This window comes from Eutrigla gurnardus, assembly GCF_963514095.1.
Source record: "Eutrigla gurnardus genome assembly, chromosome: 11".
Classification (NCBI taxonomy): Eukaryota; Metazoa; Chordata; class Actinopteri; order Perciformes; family Triglidae; genus Eutrigla; species Eutrigla gurnardus.
Window position 1 is genome coordinate 11223574 of NC_139925.1, and position 21899 is coordinate 11245472.

General features: G+C 44.3%; 1 protein-coding gene across 3 annotated transcripts in view; it reads right to left on the reverse strand.

The window, feature by feature from the left end:
- zcchc24 (zinc finger, CCHC domain containing 24) overlaps nucleotides 1-20570 on the reverse strand; it is a 34576-nt gene extending 14006 nt beyond the window's left edge. Inside the window, exons 1-2 of one of the 3 annotated variants that reach the window (XM_084021525.1) lie at nucleotides 20033-20570; nucleotides 16503-16703 (exon numbers count right to left, since the gene is read on the reverse strand). In XM_084021525.1, coding sequence (XP_083877651.1) covers nucleotides 16503-16703; nucleotides 20033-20272 — 441 coding nt within the window. In that variant the 5' untranslated portion in view covers nucleotides 20273-20570. The remainder of the gene's footprint in view (nucleotides 1-16502; nucleotides 16704-20032) is intronic. The other 2 variants (XM_084021524.1, XM_084021526.1) reach the window with 2 other exon arrangements.
- Between the last annotated feature and the right edge of the window lie 1329 nt (nucleotides 20571-21899).

The following is a 21899-nucleotide window of genomic DNA, read 5'->3' on the forward strand; positions in this document are numbered from 1 at the left end:
GTGGGTTCGTGTGACTTTGCATTGTTTAATTACGCTTTGTGGCCGAAGACGTCGTCGAGCATCGCATGTGTCGCCCCAACAAACGAGGACAATATAAGTGACACTTTAGCATTTGAGATCACAGCGTACAAAGTGTTACTATTTAATAACCCTCCGCAAACTCTCTCAAAGCCTTTTGGAAACAATTTCAGAGCAAAGCCATGTTTTTTTTTGTTTCTTTTTTTTTCACGTATCCCAGATAGAGCGGCCCTGAATCCTGGGCTCGCTGGCACAAGCCCCAAACTGCTGGGCTGCTCCCCAGCGTTCCGTAGCGCTCCGATCACTAGCTAGCATCTGGAAACCATCAGTGTAAACAAAGGAGCAGCGGAGGAGCTCAGGCCCCGCTCTGCCTCTCCGCATCCCTAAGGACATCACTCAGAGAGCAGCACAAGAACACCAAACCAGCCCAGAACCGGTGTGTGTGTGTGTGTGTGTGTGTGTGTGTGTGTGTGTGTGTGTGTGTGTGTGTGTGTTGCATTACTGCGTCGCGTATGAACGCTAGATATCTGTGTCTGCTCTTGTGTCTTGATCTCGGGATCTTTATTTGGTTTAGCTGCAGTTTAGACAGAGATGGATTCACAGATAGAGCGGAAGGAGCTCCAGCCCACAATGTTTGCTTTGAGCCTTGTTGGAGTTTTTGTTTGGTTTGCTCATTAACCGTAGCATTTGTGATAAGACTCGTAATTGCTTTAATGTGGTTTCAGTTAGCGTGCTAGTCTTAGCGGTCTGTCTGATGAATGCTACAATGGGGGGGTGGGGAGTCGGGAGTCGGGAACCTGGCTGTGGTTTAAACCAGAAACTGGTTCCCCTCTGTGAAACATCAAAAAAGATCAAAGATTATCAATCACGCCTGATCCTTCTTTGAGACACGACAAGAAAATATTTCCTGAACTTTTCATAATAGTGTTTCAGTAACCATATATCTATTAATCTTGCGGTTTGGGCCTTTTTTTTTCAGCACAGCTGAAACCTCCACAACTGTGGTTCATGGAGCTTTTAAACACTGAACCTCACACTAAAGCAAACTCTGCGATGCTTGTAAACACAAACCACAGACAGAGCGGGGTTTTGCAGTTGTGTCTGCAACCTGTTACAGAAAAGGAAGCTGTCAACAGTCTTTATGAACGTGAATGTTTTCATCATGGATAGGGGTTTGATTTAAGTATTATTCATTTTCCTGAGCAGGCAATCAGGCTTCCAATATCCTCAATTTAAACAACAAAATGTGCATGCGTGGCTACAGGAATGCATATTTAGTTAAATACTTCAAACACCATAATGGTGGAAACACTGTGGCAAATATTCCTTCCGCTGCTTCACCGCTCTACGACTGCTGAGATAAGCATTCTTATCCTGTGCAGTTGTCTCTAAATATAAACCGCCACATTACACAATCGTGTACTACAATCACACACACTTTGGTTTGTGCACACTGTGTCATTTGGCTCACAAATGCACACATAAACGCTTCGCACTAAGTAAATTATAATTTAAACCATATCAGTATGAAGTGATCTCAACCTAACAGTGCTGCTTATTTCCTGGTGTATAATCCGTTATCCATGGCCATTGGTTTTTATATTACTGAGCTACATTCACAATAAAAAAGGTGATAATTCAATGGGTAGTTAAGCTGTTTTGATTGACGCAAATGTGGTGATAAGCCGAGAGCTACTTTCAAGAAGCTATTTGTTACACTTTCCTCTGAAAAATCTCACACTTCAAATCACAGCTGTCGACCTTTTAATGTGCAAATGTTTTCGGCATTGATAAAATGCAGATACGTTATGTTTTCCTAATATTAGTCAGGAAACGGTGAGTGTTTGTTAGACTTCCACTAGTCGACTGGCGCTCGTCTGAACCTGCATTGGGCCCATGTGGGTCAGGGAGCTATTCTTAAAAAAAGGTCTCATATTCTAGAAGCTCTGTATTTGAGCTATTCATGTGTGCTTGACATCTCATTACCCTATAAAAAGCCGTTTACTCACAATAGCACATCCCAGTTGTTTCCAGGTCTAAATATGCCCGCGAGGCGCTCGCTGCTGAAGGTGGCTGTGGTGAAGTCTTTCCCTGCGTTCATCCTCTCCCAGGTGTAACGTGTCGTCGTGGAGACACACAAGTAAAGTGCCATGTGTGGGAGGAACCGTTTTAGCATAATCTAATCCACAGCGATGTGAACAGGCGACACTTCCTAAAAGGATCACAAGCCCCCATGTGACACATATCACCATAGCAGTCTATGTAAGGTGATTGAACAGCATTTAAAATGACCCGTTGCTGAATATGTTTTTAAGTTAGCAACATGCGCTTTAGGTTACATGTGTTTTTTTTTCCCCTTGTGGGTTTCTGTGTTCAACCACTGCGATCACAAGTCTTTTATAAATGGGTTTGTTATCTCACCGTGATACAGCGGGGAGGACGTCAAGAGCACAACCACTCAACGACTGTTTTTAAAAGAATAACCACAAGTCCATTTCCAGTTTTCGTGGAGACGCCAAAATAGTTTGTTCTAGGAAGAAGGAGGAAGTGCACTGTGTGTGAGTGAGAGTTTATGTACTGTATGTTTCTACTGGAAAAGACAGCAGACACACAAACACACAAAATGCTTTCTGTAATGATCTTGAAACAGAACGAGTGTCTAGCTTTAACATTTTCTAGTGGAAGTACCCGTAACCGGACCGGCCGTATCGCTTATGTTTAGTCTGTTCTTTGACATGCTGAGATATCACACAGGGAAAAGGTAAATCAAGACAGCTGTACCGAAGATAAAACATCCCACAGCTGTCAGTCATGCAGATAAGTGGAGATGTTGTGCCAGAAAGTATATAAAAAAAAAAGAAGAAGACATTTTTGTGCTTTAGAATGTCATCAATTACCCAGCGAGAAATTGTTGAGGCGTATTTACAAGAGCATTATGCCGGATCATAAAACTGTTATTGTTTCAATTCTTTTTGTGGTCGTCCCTTTCTAATAAAACAGAGTTATACAGGCAGGAACACTGCAGTCCTCAAACAAACTCACATGGCAGACGTAAAACCTTTATTTCCCCTAAAAACGTAAAATAAAGAAATTATCCCAGAAGTGCATATATTAAACCGATTTATCATTTTAGTCTACTCACTTACACCCATGTGTTTGAGACTTTGGATATTACATTTTCTGTCAGTGGCTGAGAAAAACATAGTTTGAAGGAAACAATGCAGCTTTCAATCATTATATCGTGGAGGAGAAAAGATTTTGGCACAGTTGTCACAATATGCTGATCTGTTGATTTTAGATCAAAACAAATCTCAGCTAAGTCGTCTTTAATGATGTTATTGCTTACAAATGAAATTGGGTGACCTGCTACCTCTGCTTGTTTGGATAAACCGAAGGTGGAGGTCTTGTTTCGTGTGTTGCTGTAAGCAGCTGATTCCGATGTTCTGTTGTTTATATTTGAAGAAAATAATGAGAGGATTTATGGCCGTGACATATGTGTGTGTGCACATGTGTGTGCTCAATGCGCACGTATGTCAACGTGTTTCTGCTCGGTAACAGACCCACGTCATTCATGTCCGAGACAGCTGCAGAGGCGTATCACCGTGCCAGCAAGCTGTTTGCCAAAACCCTATTCCCAGATTCCTAGATTTCCACAACCCAGCTTCCCTAATCGCCCACGGATCTCGGTGTCATGTTCTCCGATGACTGATGGATACCCGTAGTCGAGCATGTGAGTGTTTTCGCTTCATCCCCAAAACAATCTCTTGTTTTAAAGCGTTTTGGCAGACTCTGTCCTCTTGATACTTTCATTCATAGAAAACACAAGTAGGAGTCCTTGGAATCTGCCCCGGTTGAACCCAGCAGCTCAGTTCCATCGACATGGACGATGCTTCCTTTTTTGTTTTTACAGATATAATAAGTTTACCATATTCCTACAGTTACCATATTTACAGGGCGCTAAGGGCTAATGCTAAGTGGGGCTGCGGGTGTGAATTTCCCCCCTTGCCCTCTGCTAGCCTTGGACTTAGCCGCGGCCCCACTAAGCCCAACGAGCTGTGCAGCTGCACAGCAGCGTTGGGTTACCAGCCCGGTGAATGACAAGAGCAGGTTGGGCTGCTGGACATACAGAGGTGCACCCAACATCTTGTCACAGGAAGTTCGTACTGCCGCGGCCTGTGTTCGCCTGCATGTGCCTGTAGTTGCGTGCATGTTGCTGGATGTGTTTGTGTGCGCCTCTGTGTATTTCTGTAAGCGCCGGATATACTGCACACGTGTGTTGCTAATCTCAGTGTCACTCGGTGTCAATGCTATATTGGACCTATGGCCCTATATGGTTTCTCAGGGCTCTCGCTATAAAGGCTCTTTCTCTGTATAACTCTCAAAAATAAAATGCGTTGACAGGTAGTGGCGGCGTCTGTTTTTTCCACGGACGCCGGTCTGCTATGACACTACGAAAGTGAAAAAAGTCGCCTGTTGCAACATGTGTCCAGCATCCCCGGATAAGCCTTATCAGTTTACAGGGCAGTCCCTACTCAGAGACAGACACAGGGCCTTCAGAGCCTTCGCCTGCGACTGGAAGGAAGATCAGGGGTCACACTGTAAAAACATTCCCATGGTGCACCTCCCCCCCCCCAGACCCTCATCCCTGCCAGAGACTTCCCGACACACTGCAGGGCCGTACAGTACAGACAGAGAGGAGGGACAGGAAAAAAAGTTTCTAAATGAAATGCCGGTTATTTTTTAACGGTAAGTAAAGGCGCAGTCACCGACATCTATTTCCACCTCAAAGCTACAGAAGCGCAGCATGAGACCTACAATTAAACTTCAGTTACAGAGGACACATTATGACGGGGAGAAAAGTATCTCTAATAGTATAATTACAAGCATATTATAGTTATTTCCTCGACAAACATAGTCTCCGAACCTTATGAGCTGCCACTCCGAAAGGAGAAAAAACTGTCTGCACCGCCACTACAATATACTGTTCACACACCCCAGTGAGTTCACATATTGACCACAACTGTGTTTTAATCTATGGTTAACACGGTGCTGGGTAGCCTGCCAGAGACAGACTTGATGATACTTTGGCATAAAGAGAGGGGGAGAGTGAAAAAAGTAACTAAATCAAAAGCCGCAGAAGAGGCCCCTATAGTCTATATGTTGACATATAGAAAAGCAGACTATATAGGAGCGTCCGCATGGTTTGTTGTAATTATTTCCCCCCTTCTCTGTAAGATCCAAGGCTCTATCCAAACACACTTGAGTCTGACGCACCACTGTAATGCAGCGAGGGCCCTGCTGGGGGAACAATACAGGCCTGCCTTCCTGACCTCTCCGTCTAGCAGATCCTACACCCATACAATGACTGCCTTAATTACCAGCCTCCATTCCCACCACTTGGGCTTTCCCCAATGGTGCCCATTCAGAACCGCAATCTCTCCCTAAGGTGCCCATTCAGGCGCGACACAAAGCCAGCAGTGTCAGTCCCTGATCTCTTGACACCGAATCCAGTCCTGTGTGCCAGCACTCGCAGCTTCACAGTGTCTCTGCCTGTCCGCGCGGCCGTCCGTCCTTTCTGTCGGTCCGTCTCGTATCGCTTAAGAATCGGCGTTGTTCACATGTTTACGGGGATCGTCTCGGCAGCGAAGGGGCGATTAGTTGGACAACATGCCGATCAACCAGGAGCGATAAGCGCGGTGTTTAGTCGCCTGGTCTGATGTGGTGAGACGGGTGGTTTGGTGTGTGGAACTCCGCTTTGGTTCTGAAATCCCTTTTTTTTGCCCTCAACTTTTCACCGCTTGCTAATTAAAGTTAAAGTTTGGAGAGACGAGTCACGCGTAAACACTCCATGAAAGTGTCTCGTATGTAGAGCAGTTTAATCCAGTTGTTTAAATTCCAATTAGCTGTGTTTGTCAGCTGTAAAAGAGGTTTGGCCTCAGTTCTATTCAACGGCATCCAACAACTTGTGCTCAGGTTGGATCCAAAAGATGCCCAGACACACATGTTTGGGTTCAGTTCGTTGTTATGCACCAATCACCAGCAAATTCCTTGTACGTGCGAGCATGCTTGGCAACAAACCCCTTTCTGATTCTCATTCACATCCAGTGTCCAATAGGATGGGTGCTGGATCACAGGAATCTCTAGCAAAATGAAAACAGAGAGCTCTGCACACCAACTCCATGGTAATTTGGGGTTCAGGACATTTCAAGGACATTTCGACTTTTTTTTTTTCAAAGTGTTTTTTTTTTTATCTTAAGGAAATGCAGCAAATTCTCACATTTGAGATGCTGGAACCATCAAAAGTTTAAAAATGACTGAAACCGTTAACGGATTATTGAAATATTTAGCATTTCAGATTCTATCTAATCATAATCATTGCGTCTCCCGTTGCATCAATCTGCAGAACAAAACGAGTTATTTCATAGGCACATTTTCAGTAGTGATAGAGCGTGTAAATGATAGACATTCAGGTCATTGACGATACTGATGTGATGATATGGGATTTATGTGGCTTTTACCAAACATGAGAGAACCCTAGAATTTAGCATGAGCTAACGAAGCCCTCTGGCTCTGGTGTGCTAACAGGACATCGTGCTCTCGTGAAAAAGCCTGACCTCTGACCCCTCTTGATCACTCCCTCTTCCCTTTAGAGAAAAGTGCACCATCCTGTCGTGGTTCCTGAGGCCTCGGTGTAGGCCGTGACACTGTCGTTGTGTTAAGGTAAAGCTGTCACATTTCTTTCTTAATTCTCAAACATCCTGATGTTTTAGTGGAATGCCATCCAGTAGAGAGGTAAGCTGTTACATTTTTAAAGGAGTTTGTGGCAACGCAAGATAAGACATAAAGAAAACACACAAGATGTAACACATAAGGAGACGAGGTTCTCGAATACGTGGTGACCTGCTTTCTCTCGTGCAGCAGAGACACGAGCTTACATAAAGCAATGAGCGGAGCAACTGCCCCAAACCAATTTTTATATATTTTCTTTTATCAACTCTGGCTTTGCGGGGCTTATTCAGCGGCATGACAGGAAAAGGATTTACAAACAAAGTATTATATAAGAAACTCTTCAAATTAAGAATCATTTAGACAATATACCCTCAGTTTGAGAGTAACAGGAAGGACTAAGAATATGATGGGAGGAGCAAAATCCGTTTGGGATGAGACAACGGAGGGAGTTAATGTCAACTAGCTTCATCTTAAGGAAACTGAATTGCATCTTTTGACTCAGGAAAAGCTGACACTAATTCCGTATGTCGTGTCTCCACACAGCTTTCTCCTGACGAGTCTGCGGCTTCCGTCGTCATCTCACCGTGGTCCAACATTTAGTCCCGTGAAATTCACCTGTCTGTGGCGAACGTAACGTGCGCTGCCTGAGATGGGGTTATGGGTGTCACGGTTACCAAAACAGGAAGCGGTGCGATTGTTGTCTCAGCAAAAAAGCTGCGAGGAAGAATGGGATTTCTGTACAGAACGCAAACCAGCTGGCAGGAAACTGCACATTCATCGTTCTTTTAACTTTGATTTCCTTTCGGGGGAAGTGCCCTCTCTCCTTTCACCGAGCTCGCTTGGCTGTCGACTCCTCTGCCCTTCGCAGGGCTTTTTTGATCTATACCCTCTCTGTGTCTGACGGTGCTCCACACCATGACAGTGACGCATTAAAAAAAAAAAAACTCTCTGCCCGCCATGGCGAAATATCTGCAGCCATGTCAGAACTGCCCCCCCGGAGGGTGCAGAGATCACGGGGGTAAAATGTGAAACATTGTCTCATGACGAGTGTTAAAAGTGTGACGCCGGTGTTGAAAGATTGTTTATCGACAGGGTTAACGAACTGCAGGATGCGTTGGAGAGAGAGGGAATGAGACAAAGGCAAGAAGACAGAGAACAGCTGGTGGAGGCAGAGGAAAATGTAAATACACGATTCCCCTAAAGATATCTTTCGGTGGAGGCAGGAGGTGGGTTACATAGAGATTAGAAAAGCTAACGGACAGATGTAGAATCTATGTTCCTTTTCCCTCCCAGGAACATTAGCCTCCAGGGGACAGCTAACCTCTCCGTCTACGCTAAGCCCACAAAATCTGTTGAACTATTGAGTAATCAGCACTGAGCTAACTATCAAACAGCACAAGCAAGCTATTTCAGACAATATAACAGTATGTTTCCAATACAAGAGTCGACATTTTTTTTGCTAGAGGCTGGAGGCGGAGCTGAGTATGGGATAGAAGCTGCACAGAAATATTAAAATGGATTTTTTTTGTTGTTGCTTGGAAAATGTTTTACATTTACTTCGAAAGCTACAGGTTATGAATCAGAATACTGGGAATCAGAATGCTTTTTTTTTTTAATCCCTCAGGAAATTAGACGAAAAACGAACCAAATTGCAAAAGGGAGAAAAAAATGTGTTTTAGCGTAAAATTCCGGGGCCAGCTGGGAAAAATGGACCAAAAGCAAAACACTTACTTTATCAGCTGAAAGGCCAACAACATAACACCACGGGAGCTTCCTTGTGAATGTGTTAGCCTGAACCTACCCTTCTTTTGCAAACGGGTAAGAGACTCATCTCCATTCCATTAAGCTCTTTAATTACTAGCTGCCCCAGCATGTGGCTCTGAGTTTGTGTGTGTCATCGTGGCAAAATGTGGTCCTGGAGACACCTACTGCAGCGGGAACTACCACAGAGTACTTTGCCAGGTGTTTATATGCCTGTGGACAGATGTTGCAAAGGTGATAGAGTCACAACCGTGCAAGATTCAGTCACGAATCCTTACAGGTGCAAGATGAGATCAAACACCTTGATGAGATTCCACAATTATCCCAGCGTGACGGCTCGCCGATCGGGAAATGGATCACTGCTCCAAACTGTGGAGGATTTAAAACAACCACTGTTTGTTATGGTAGACAAAAAGTGGGGCCGCGGTAATGACGAGTCATTAAGTTTATCACCACGACCAAAGGAAAGGCACACATTACTCAAAGAGCGATCCGCCTCTGGTGTGAAGAGGCCCCTCACTTCGCAGCTCGCCTCGGGTCTCTGTGTTGACACTGTTATAGGAGATCACGGTGACCATTTGTCACAAAGGGCAGACTGTTGCTGAAATTAGCACCACGTGAGGTGTGATGTCCATCACAGTTATTGGCAGATGGTCACAGATGCAGATCGGATGCGTTTGATTGATCGCCGGATGAGAGGAAATGCCAGCGCTTATCAAAGTGAGTTTCCTTTGAATTGCATCCAGGCTACAGTAACAGTTACATATCGGCATGTCTCACATTGGACACATTTTGATCCACGTCAACTCACTGCAAACAAATGAGGAGGGGTCGAAAAAAAATCTATATTTTTATCATACATTTAATCATATTATAAGTCTGATTTTATATACAGGGTTGGAATAATTTGCAAATGTCTTCTATAGCGCCAAACAGATGTTTTGAATTAATTAATTTCACCTGGTTGATTGTGACACATAATGTAATCATTGCACCTGGTCAAAATGTAAATGTAAAAGTGATTACTGATGCATTTAAATAGGAATAAACAGAGGATTGTGTCTGAAAACAACATTTATTCTAACTTTATGGCAAACAGTGTATTTATATATGTGTTTGTGTGTGTGTTTCTGTTAAAAACAGTCACTGTAATACCATTGGTCGTGCTCTTCTTTCCAAATGGATACAGAACATTCCAGGTTTAAGTGTCGTCATCGGCGTAACACGTGATGAATCCATTTTTCTCACAACGGGCCAAAACTGACAAATCTGTGCGCGGTCACGCTCTTCCACATCTGTATCATTGCAATCTAAGCAATGAGAAATATGCAGACGCCGCAGCCTCATATAACTTCATTACCACAGTAGCCTCTAAAGCGAAAGTTCAACATTTCGTCGAGGTCGATAACACTGACATGTCTGTCTAGCATGGCTCTGTCCTATAAAGCTCCCTAATTCACATGTTATATCTAGTTTGTTTGATCTGTCAAATAAAGTAAATCTCCTCATCTTACTGCTGGCAACAAGTCAAATAAGCATATTTCCTAAAATGTCAAACTGTTGCTTAAAAAGTGCATAAAAGGACATTGTTTCTCACTCACTTACTTCCAATAAGCTCCTACGGGAACATATTCTTCTAAAGAGTCCTCGATGCTTTTAAGTGGGCGGGATGTCAGACATTACGTTGCTCCAATCAAAATTAGATTACAGTAGTGGGATTGTCCCGATGAACCCGGTCATCCAAGTTTATTAATTATGGAGATATACTTCTAACAGAATTGGACAAAAGTTTGAAAGCAGAATAAGAATAAGAATTCTACCGGTTTCAAAATTTCTCAGAAGAGTAAAAAAAACATGTCCAGGGGCCTCATTTATAAACGTTGCGTACGCACAAAAGAAGGCGTACGCCACTCTCTACGCAAACCGTGGGATTTATAAAAAGAGAACTTGACGGGAAAATGTGCGGTCCTCCACGCCAACTCTGACCCATGCGTACGCACATAACTGGGGTAATGAGAAACTGCGCCACTGATGGCAGAAGAAAGAAACGGGAGAAACTGTGTGAAACTGATACTGATCGTTTAAAATAAATAGTTATATCACCTCTCATATATGAACAGTTCATTTGCAAGAAATGTAGCCATAAAAAAAAACACTATTTCTACAATGAATAACATACTCCCTGGAGTGCACACGGGAAACATATGATTTAGGACAATAGTAAGACAACAGCAGGGCAAAGTATGTTCACACTGATATGAATGCAGTGTAATATATTAACATCCTATATCATATAGCCCATTCCGTTTCATCTCCGTTTTCAATGCATAACGCATAAAACACTTTGTAACTGTGTTTTGTTGCCATACAAATAAAGACTATAATGATCTTATATTGTTAGTCTGAAGAACTGTTAGTTAATCGGGGTAATCCTCACACGTGTAGCAGATTCCACCTAATAGATGGGCATATAAAGGCAGGTACTCACAATGCGTCATGACGCACAATGGCTGCTTTGGCACTGTTAGAGGATGTGGCAAACGGAAGGATACGGAGGGAGCGGAACTTCAGAGACCAGCAAGATCCACTGGCCAACAGTGATGAGTGGCTGATGAGCCGTTTCCGACTCCCACGAGCTGTCCTCTTGGATCTGTGTGCGGCATTGGGCCCAGCCTTAGAGAGGAGCACCCGCAGAAACCACGCCGTGCCAGTCCCGCTCCAAGTGCTCACAACAATCGGGTTTCTGGCAACCGGCACATTCCAGAGGGAATTGGCAGACAGGTCAGGGATATCCCAGCCAACCTTCAGCCGTGTCATGCCAGACGTGTTAGGAGGTATAATTGGTTTGTCGAATCAGTACATAAAGTTTCCTTATACGGTGGGTGAACAGGCAAATAAAAAAGCGCAATTTGCAGCAATGTCCGGTTTCCCAAATGTAATCGGTGCCATTGACTGCACTCATGTTGCTATAAGGGCACCGAGTGAGAATGAATTTGCTTTCATTAATCGTAAGCATTTCCATTCCCTCAATGTCCAAATTGTATGTGATGCAGACATGTTGCTCACAAATGTAGTGGCTCGGTGGCCTGGATCAACCCATGATTCATTTATACTGAGACACAGCAGTGTTGGGCGCAGACTGGAGGCCGGCGCTGTACGTGATGGCTGGCTTCTAGGTACGGATAATTAATGTGGAAATCCTGAGACTTGCAATTCTGTATTTGTGTTTAACCCGTTCACCGACCTTGCAGGCGACAGTGGATACCCCCTCAAGCGGTGGCTGCTCACCCCTTTTCCCAACCCACAGAGCGCAGAGGAGAGCACCTACAATCTGCGCCACAGCCAGGCGCGCAGTATTGTAGAGCGCACCATCGGGCTCCTGAAGGGCAGGTGGCGGTGTCTCGACAGGACAGGGGGAACGCTAGCCTACAAGCCCGAGAAGGTCTGCAACATTATCAGAGCGTGTGCAGTGCTGCATAACGTGGCAAAACTGAGGGATGTGGCCCTGCCCCCCGACGCTGATCGTCTTGGCCCCGACCCGGACCCCTATCCCCAGGCATTTGAGCCAAACGCTGCTGCCGTGCGCCAGCGTTTGGATGTGATGCGTCGCTTATAAAAAATACAGGTATGGAAACAGATTCAAAATAATCATTTATTGATTAACTCCTTGATGGTGGTGTTGAGCTCGGACAGGACACGTTTTATCTCCCGCAGTTCTCCAGCAACTTCATTGATTGCAGTGACTGTGTCTCTCTGTGTCTGCAGGACTGCATCTGAGAGGACACGGCTGCTGGAGGGCTGGGATGCACGAGGTGCAGTGGAGACACTGGGCGCACGTGGCTCAGCTGCAGCACCACTGACCTCGCTTGGACCCGCAGCAACTACAAAAAAAAAGTTGAATAAAGTCACTTGTTTTGTGAACGGAGTCTCAATCGTTTCTGTACATAAATGGGTGAACACAACTTTAATGCATTTGGTTTACACTCTTTTCACATATGGGAATACAAATTACATACCTTGGTCTTCTGCTTCTTGTGGGCCGGCATCGGTGTCCCCCTCCACCTCCGTCACCACTCCACTCAGGAGGGAGTCCCCGATGATCCCCGCCAGTTTTTCCTCCAGCGGGGTGAGCTCCGGTTGGCCCGTCCCCCCGCCCGTGGCACAGACGCTCTGCCTGTGTGCTGCCAGGCGCTTTTTTGCGTCTACTTTTATGTCTGACCACTTTTTTTTCACCTCGGCCACACTCCGACCTTCTGAGGCAACAGCATTGACGTTATCCGTCACATGCTGCCACTCTAGGGCCTTTTTGGCATTGGTGACCCGAACACTGAGTCCACCAAACAATAAAGCCTTCCTCTTCTCCACCTCCCCGACAAGTACTTCCACCTCACACTGGGTGAAATTGCGTTTTTTGGCCTTTCGCTCCGATTTCGCCATGCTTTCAGTCATGAATCAATAGTCATGAGGGGCGTTTCTCTGAATATTTATAGGCAAATATGGGCGTGGTATGGCCCGCACACAGGTGCGCCACATTTAGAGTGGATTGTGATTTATGAAGGGAAATCGGCGTAGGACGTGCGTGCGCACAGTTTTATAAATCTGATTTTTTTTTGGCGCACGCAAACTTTGGCTTTTGGGCGTACGTACAATTTTAGTAAGGATCCTACGCACAGTTTTATAAATGAGGCCCCAGGAAACTATAATTGGCAAGGAACTGAACCAGGGGAATAGATGGCGACCAGGAGTGGGGCATAGTTACACACACACACACACACACACACACACACACACACACACACACACACACGCACACACACACACACGCAGCAGCAGCAGCAGCAGCAGCCACCCCCACATACCCACAAATCTGCATTCTGGCAAAGACATTTTCCATGAGTTAATCTTTCTACAGGGAGACAGAGCAAAGACGGTGTCATTCGCTGCATCATTTTGATCGCTCCAATCCGAGGAAGGGCCAAATGTTGAGGACTAAATCATGAGTTCAAGTGGAAGACATCTTGGAAGGAGGCCAAAGCGTGGCAGCGAGGGGCATTCTGCTCATAACTGGGGGAGCGACCTCATTTTCCGAATAAAAGCCAGTTTACATAACACCTCTCTCCCCATGACAGGGAGCGCTGGGCAGCTGCTGCCAGGCCTGTGGCTTTCACTCAACTACCAAGAGATCCCTGAAAAATGATTCTCTCAACACAGCCACAGGCTTCCTCTGTGTGTTTCCAATATTAACATATTAGAACTATATATATATTTAAAGAAGGTCTTAAAGTGCAAGTAACACTTTGGTCACCACAACTATTTAATTGTCTCTTATTCTCTCAGAACCAGGCAATGGAAGGGACGCATCAACCACAGTGACTAAGGTTAAGGCACTGCTATCTAAATCCTTCACTCTCACAGCTGCAAATAAAGGCATCTTTGGTAGAGGTAAGGTGGTCTGAAAGCAAATGATGCAATCTTTTTTCATCTGTAAAGCTTACATCAAATGTATAATATTGATTAAATTTGAACCTCAATCAATTCAACTCTTTTACTTGAAGACCGATCAACAGCTTAAGTCCAAAGGTGCACAGAAGTCTGAAGGAGCGTGTCATCCAGTGCAAAGGTACGGCTCAATAATGAGCTCTTAAAGGTTTTCGGACAACAACGGAGGTCTATAGAATACATTCCAATTGATCAAAGTAAGTAAACTCAACAATCAAAATCAGATCAAAATTAAAAACACAGTAAAACATGTAGAAGAGGCTGTAGCAAATCACCTCTGTTCTCATTGGCAAAGCACCTCCGGACTGTACACATTGTTAGTTGGGACACATTCACCCTCTAATGCATTCCAGTGCAGGCAGATACCAGAAACTCCACGAGCACACAAGTGAAACGGAGTAATGATAATGTAGGACAAGGAAAATATTGTTTGGGGAAAAATTACGCAAGTCTTGACTAATAGGTTATGTGAATACTCTCGCCATTAAAAACAATGTTCCCATTGCAAGACGTGTGTGTGTGTGTGTGTGTGTGGGTGTGTGTGTGTGTGTGTGTGTGTGTGTGTGTGTGTGTGTGTGTGTGTGTGTGTGTGTGTGTGTGTGTGTGTGTGTGTGTGTGTGTGTCTGCTATTTGGGTCTTCGGCTGGTTAAGTAAGAATAGGCACATAATGACAGGTGACTGGGCAATAGTGTAAGTGATGTAGCACGAATGGAAGGTGGATTTATGGAGAGAGAACGACCCCCGGAGAGGCCTAAATAACCGGGATGGCGTTGAACTGTGTAGGTGCGGAGACTTTGCCGCTCTTTGAGTTACTGTTGGCAGTTTAACGAACAGCTGAAATATAAACCAGAAGACGGCCGAGTGTGATTTTAAGGTCCACCCCTGAACCGCTCACATCTAGGCCCGTGATTGATTTCACAGCCTCTATTGTTAAGGAGCTATTTTGCTCAATACAGCAACATTCATTTGAGAAGGAAGGGGATCAGTTTTAAATACACACAGCAGGTTTTTGAAAAGGTAACAAACCCACAAGATGATAATATTATTCAACGCACGCCTGCTCCAATATTCGAGTATCAGTATCACTTGAGCAATGGTCACATCAGCGACGACGGAGTTACATAAAGGAAAAACAAAGTAACATGTTGCATGATATACTGGGCACAGAATTCCCATTGGAGTTGTCAATAGATGATCTAATTCCCCTCACATAGGAGCTTGGAGCTGTCCAGGAGATATTTCATCAGTACAGGTCATTTACAGACCTCCCGAGACCAGTCATCATATGTCATAAAGCGAGTCAAAGCATTTTTTAATCTCACATCTGCTCCTCATCACCATTCCATACAAAAGAAACTCTGGGCTGGGCTCAGTATGTTGCACCTCACCCAAAGAAAGGCAGAGAAGAAATAAGAGAGAGAAGAGAGATTATTAGGCACCGTGAGTGAAAAAAACAACATCTCTCTGTAAAAATCCCACAGTTTCGAGGGAAAAGTGACATTTTGTCCTTCCTATGAGATCAGATCACTTCCAAGCCACAGTCCCAGCTATAGAGTTTGCCTTTTTACAAGGCGCTATGTAACACCACGATGACAGATCCACCGCAGCAATTTCATAGTCCATTCCTTCCTCAACGACTTCTGCAAACTCCACATCGCTTCACTTATGCTCATTCACTTTGGATGAACACAATATCTGTAACTTTTGGAACTTCTCTCATTTACATGCAGATGGCGAGTGATTTGCACACCTGCATCAACCTGTCGCAACCAGTCGGGGCTCCAAACCGGGGGTCTTATTCTTAAAATCGACAGAGCTCATTTTAAGTAAACTAAAGGGAACCGTTTAAAACCTTTCCTGCTCCAAGATGAGTTAAGATATCGGGAGATGACAGCAGCTTAGACTCTATTTGCACACATCAGTGTGCTCATAACCCAAATGCTAGACCTCGAGGTGGATTTACCATGGCGACTCACAAATAAACCCCCACATCACAACAGGCCGTATCAGTGGGAAGCAGGAAGGCAGGGGAGCGCAACTGGGATTTTGTTGATTAATATATCTTAACTTACATGTCAGAGATGTTTTCTGTGTTCGGTTTTATTCTTGAAAAGAATGATCCAACGATCCAAAACACAGTGTTTCACCTTTGACCCTCGAATCAGCCCAACAAGTCAATTCATCGGCGTTATAATGGATGGTTTCTTGTAGTGCAATGCTGCGGCAGTTAAGATGCACACAAGAACACATATACACACACACGCACACACATGACTAGAGAAGACAGAGGCCAGCCTGTTTAACAAGTAGGTCAGACCAGAGCCAAAGAGGGAGAGAGAGAGAGAGAGAGAGAGAGACAGGCATTGGCTGGAGCGAGCACAGCTCTCAGTGCCATCGTTGGCTTGTGTGAACCAAATGAAAAGACACAGTTCTCTCGCAACACGAGCTAGTCGTGTTATCATTCGACAAGATGACGCCAGATATGTGCGTTTTACCTGAGGGCAGTCTTTGATGTAGTGGCCCTTGTTGAAGCACAGGTGGCATAAGTAGTTGGGCGGGGGTCTTTTGTTTGGTTTTCTCGGCTCCGAAGAGAGGGAGAGGTCTGAGAAGTGGTCCGTCAGCGAGTTGAGTCCATCCACGATGTTGTTCAGGGAGCCGTAGGGTGACACATTCTTATACACGTTGTTGTTTAAGGCCTGCGAAATGAGAAGAGCATCAGAAAAAAAAACAGGTTGAATTATTAGTCCTCAGTCTTTCCCTTTGTGCCACGAGATGCGTCACGTATTGTACTGCACACAAGAGAAACAACATTCATCCACACAGCCTTCCCAACATTCATAGCGTGACTTGTTGACTTAAAGTACGCTGGAGAGCATTACAACATGCGAGATAGTATCAACGTGAAATATTACATTTCTGTTTTTTTGGAGTGTTACAATTGCTGAGATTAATCACCAATTTCCTTTGAGTGCTCTCTGCCCTATTTTTCTGTTGCATCAAAAAAAAATGAAGAAGAAGAAGAAAAAAAAAAAAATCCCTCCAAGATCATTTCTCTCATTAAATTCAGAACATCTGGCGAGAGGCCCAGCTGTGCTCATGAGCTGGAAAAGTACTGAGCATGTCCGCAGAGAAAGACAGGACTTTACAGAGGATGACTCATTGTAAACAAGATGGGAGGCATGTTCCCTCGCCAGCCTGTGGAACATCAGCAATGTCGCCATGCAGTGTTGGCGGTAAACTAGCCATGGTCCGTGTATGTAGCCCTGCCCGGAGCCACAGAGCGCGCCGTTGTATGCCACGGGGCCCAGTGAATTCCCCAGAAGATGCCCTCTGAATATTAAAAACGGGGAAAGAATTGCCTGCAGTCGCTGATTTCCCCTTCTCATTTGTGTCTTCCTCCGTTCCAAATGCGATCCAGAAACGAAACATGCAGGGATTGACCCCTGGGTGAAATTGTGTTGATCTTAGCCCTGGCATTTTTATCCTCAGATGGTCAGGTAATTAACCCCCTGTGGACAGGATGCAAAACAAACAGTCCGACTTGTCATCTGCCTTGACATTTAATAGTTTAACTGCACTCATGGCAAATATTTGAGACACCATGACAAGTATGAAATCCACAGATGAACTCTTCCTCCCCCGCTGATGGTCGCGTCAGGTTTGTGTCTGGGAAATGATGTTCCCGTCGATGTTGCACGGAGCAGAAACCTTAGATTTGGCATCCCCGGCCCGGGGCTCGAAGCCAAATCTTTATCTGTAGCCTGTGAGATTGTCTTGCTAACCAGGTCCAGCTTTAAAACTCATGTTCATTTATTACATGTAGTCGTCATAAATCAAGGCTTACGGCTCTGTAGTTTCTCAAGTTTTCCATCTGCTGTGTGTTTTAGGCGCTGTGCATTACCGTTATATATTACCTTCCCCCGTTAGGAAATGTGCATGTTTGTGTAATCGCCAAATTCAAGTCTTAATGCAGGCTGTGAAATGATTTGAATAAATATGAAACGGGAAACTTTGCTCGGTTTCTGCTCCACGTTTGGCCCCCGAAACCCTCCTACTGTCAGCCCAAAGGAAACTGATTTCACACACATCTGCTAATGGCGGGGGGAGTTTGTTTATTTTGTGTGTCTGAGCGAGGTGAGTGAGTGAGCGAGCAGGCCAGTGAGTGAGAGAGAGTGAAAGGCTCAGCGGGAGGTCTTGTGTTTATGTGTGTGTGGTGACGGATGTGTGTGTGTCTGCGCTGGCCGACACAATGAGAGCTAAACTGGTATCATTACCAGTCGCTGTGTGTCCAAGTGAGGTGGACAACTGTAGCAGATCTGTGTCTATTTTCACAGGTCCAGGGATGGGGGTGTGACGCTGCAGGGGTCCATCACACACATACACGCCTGGTGGAAACTTTAAAAAGGGGGACGGATTTGAGGTAAAATAACTTCCGTAGGTTAACTCAACCCAGAGTGGTCCATAAGTACTCGTCTTCATAACCCTTAACTTTGTTAAAAAAGGGAGTAAAAGTGAAATAAAAAGGTCAGCAGATGAGATCGTGGTAAGAATACTTGACTTGTGGCCCAATATGAGTTTCCAAACGATTTCATTCATTTATCACTATTTCACATGGAGTGGATTGTTGTGGGATCCGAAAGGGAACCACACTTTGCATTACTCATCTCAGCATCACATCTCTGCAGTGGTTTCTTTTACTTGGCCTAGCCGGTATCATAAGTTGCAAAATGCACCCCCCCAGCCCCCATCCCTTAAAACCGTTTCCAGACTGCATGTGTTCCCTCGGTTTGAAACACTCATGCCAATTGAATGCCATTACACAATTGCATGTAATGTATAATGTGCACACCCAATTTCCAGGGGACTGTTTCATGTTAAATGACTTCAAAGGGCTTCTATGGTTACTGCCATAATAATGGACACTGCCTCTGGATGTTGAATACGCCATCCATCCACTACATCAGTTGCCTAGAGTTTCCAACACACAGCGTCAGAGTCGCATAGATCTGAGGAACTCCACTGCTGTGTAATCAACACGCTATGAAACTCACTGCATAGTCCACTACTTTGCCCATACGTGATTATTATTTTGTGGTGTGTGTTGTGTATGTAGCTCATGCATGTGTGTGTGTGTGTGGCTTCCTGTATGGCCCGCACAGTATCGGGTTTACCCCCTGCAGACATTATCAGCATGTTTGTCCCTGAAATTACACCGAGCTACAAAAATAGACAAGTAGTGTAAACAGGGATTGATTTTTGTTTGCAGAACCTGGTCTATTTGAAGGAGTCAGAGGCAGCAGAGCTCAGCAGGAGGCTGCAGTGGACCGCTCTCTCCAGAGAGAGGCGTGCACGGGGAATTATATTTCCATCTGTGTCTCCTTATCCCTCTGATCAAAAACATGCCTGATTAAAACATAGTTTTTCCCTCACCTTTTAATTTGAACCATAACGCATCAGCATGCTGAAAAACAGACCAATTGCTGTAGTGACATTAGCCTGGAGGAAAAGGGAATGTAATGGTTTAAAGCCTTGTTGTGACATTTAGTCATCTGGTAAGGTCTTATTTGCACATTTAAGCTTTAATATGCTTCAATTTACATTTATCCCATAATATTCCTGCAGTTAGAGTATAACTATGTGAGTTTATAGTGGTGTTAGTAAGTTAGTGACTGTTAGTGTTGACTCCCTCCTGTGGAATCAGCTATTCATACAGTGTTTTACTTGTTTTATATAAAATTATTGGCCAAATAACTGTCCTGATATATCAGTAAGCTTATTTCCAACAATGTTCAAAGGCTAATACCCTGTCATGATGATATAATAAGGCAAATTGAAGTCCATATTAGAAATAAATCATAAATATGTATGTCCCACCATGTTGTACATGCTAAAACATTTGCTGCACAGACGTAAAAAAACAAAAAACCCAACATGGATTCTCATTCTAGCCCACGATCACACAACCACAACGTCCCAACTATCCCAACTAACAGCCCAGATATGTGTGCGTCATGCCGCCGTTCACCTCGTTGCGCTGCAGCTGAAAGAAGTTGTTGAGATAGTTGGAGTTCAGGGAAGAGCTCAGGTCCGCCGCTGCGGGAGTCTTGCTGAAACCGAGATCCGGGTGGGGAGAGTTGCCTTCGGGTCTGAACGCGTCAAAGGCGCTGGTCTGGTGCGGGTCTTGTAAGGAGAGGTAGACCCAGTTGAGAAGCTGCGCGGGCTGGTACACGGAGGCACTCGTGTCTATGGCAGACAACAAGCTCATCTTTCAATTCAAATGGCTGAACTGGATTTTCCGCCGCTGATTCTCGGGACCGCTCGCAACTCTTCGCGTATTTGCTTTTTTTTATTTTTTATATATTTTTTTGTTTACGCTCCAGTTCCCCGGCAAGATGGCAAAGTGCTCCTTTTTTTTTCTTCCCGAAAAAAGGGGGGCCCTGTCCTCCTCACGCCGGGAGCCTCGTCCCAGTTAGACGTTACTCAAAAGTCATTGCGCTAACATGTCAGTATAAAAAGTTTTCCCCCTGCTCCCCATGGTCCGCTATCTGCCTTTATTGCAGCGGGGCAGAGAGAGAGGATGCTTTAATATGCAATGAGGACGCCTCTGCGTCATCGTAGACGCGGGCCAATCAGCGTCTTGTTTACATGAATATTCATTTATGGCCCGCTGGATGAGACATATGGTTCAACCCAGCAGTTCGGCTTGACATAACACAAAAATATGTTAACGGACTATCTCTGAGCCGTATGGTGACATTTACTTACTTGTCAATCATTAATAATGACTTTTTTTTGTTTGTAGAAAATAAAGATAGAAGATAACATTTGTTGTCTGTAGGTGTTGAAAAGTATTGTGTGTGTGTGTGTGTGTGTGTGTGTGTGTGTGTGTGTGTGTGTGTGTGTGTGTGTGTGTGTGTGTGTGTGTGTGTGTGTGTGTGTGTGCGTGTGTGTGAGTGAGTGAGAGAGAGGGGGGCGATAGGTGTTTTGTTTATTCCGGGCCAGAGGTGAGTAGTTGCACCTAACTGACTAATATGTGTTTTTGTTAACTTATGCTAATTCAGTGAGTCTGCAGGGTTTCATTTGCAGCTAATTAAATTCCCCATCAAGCCCCCCCCCCCCCCCCCCGCGACCCTGAATACAGGATAAGCGGTAGACGATGGATGGATTTTCTGTCACTATTTTTGATCAGCCGTCTGAAAAATATTGCTTCATATATATGAAACAGCAGAAAGCTGGATCAATTGCTAAATAAGCACCATTAGAAAATACTGATTAATTAAATCAGTTAATCAATCGATAAGATCAACACCTTAAAGCCAGCCTGCATGCATGTTCCGGCCTTCAAGCCAACCTGAAGTGGCAGGCAGGCCTGTTGGTGTGGAGAAAACTTTAAAAAGGGCTCCCTCTGGTGGCAAATGTCACACACACACGCACGCACACACACGGTGACTTGTAGGTAGGTCAAAAATAACACTTCGTTGTTAGTGATTATCATGACATCACAATCACAATTATAAACATTCATACAGTGCAGTCACACAGCTTTATGCTATTAAAAAATATGGTATTACATTACATTTATTTTTTAAACTTGTTTTATGATCCCTGTCTTTTATATGCTGTTTTTCTCTTGTTTTTCTCTTGTAAAGCACTTATTATTATTATTATAACTATTATTTTATTATAAATATAATGATATAATTTAATTTACAGACTCCATTGTAATTATAGTTCTGTAACTTTAAATACATGTATATAGGCTAATAATATACAGTAATATAATATCGTCATTACTATACATCATTACATCTTACACTTTATAATCTAATCCTATTTTTAGGAATTGGTAAATGTGTGTTGGTTATGAAATAATAGACCTATTGTGACATGAC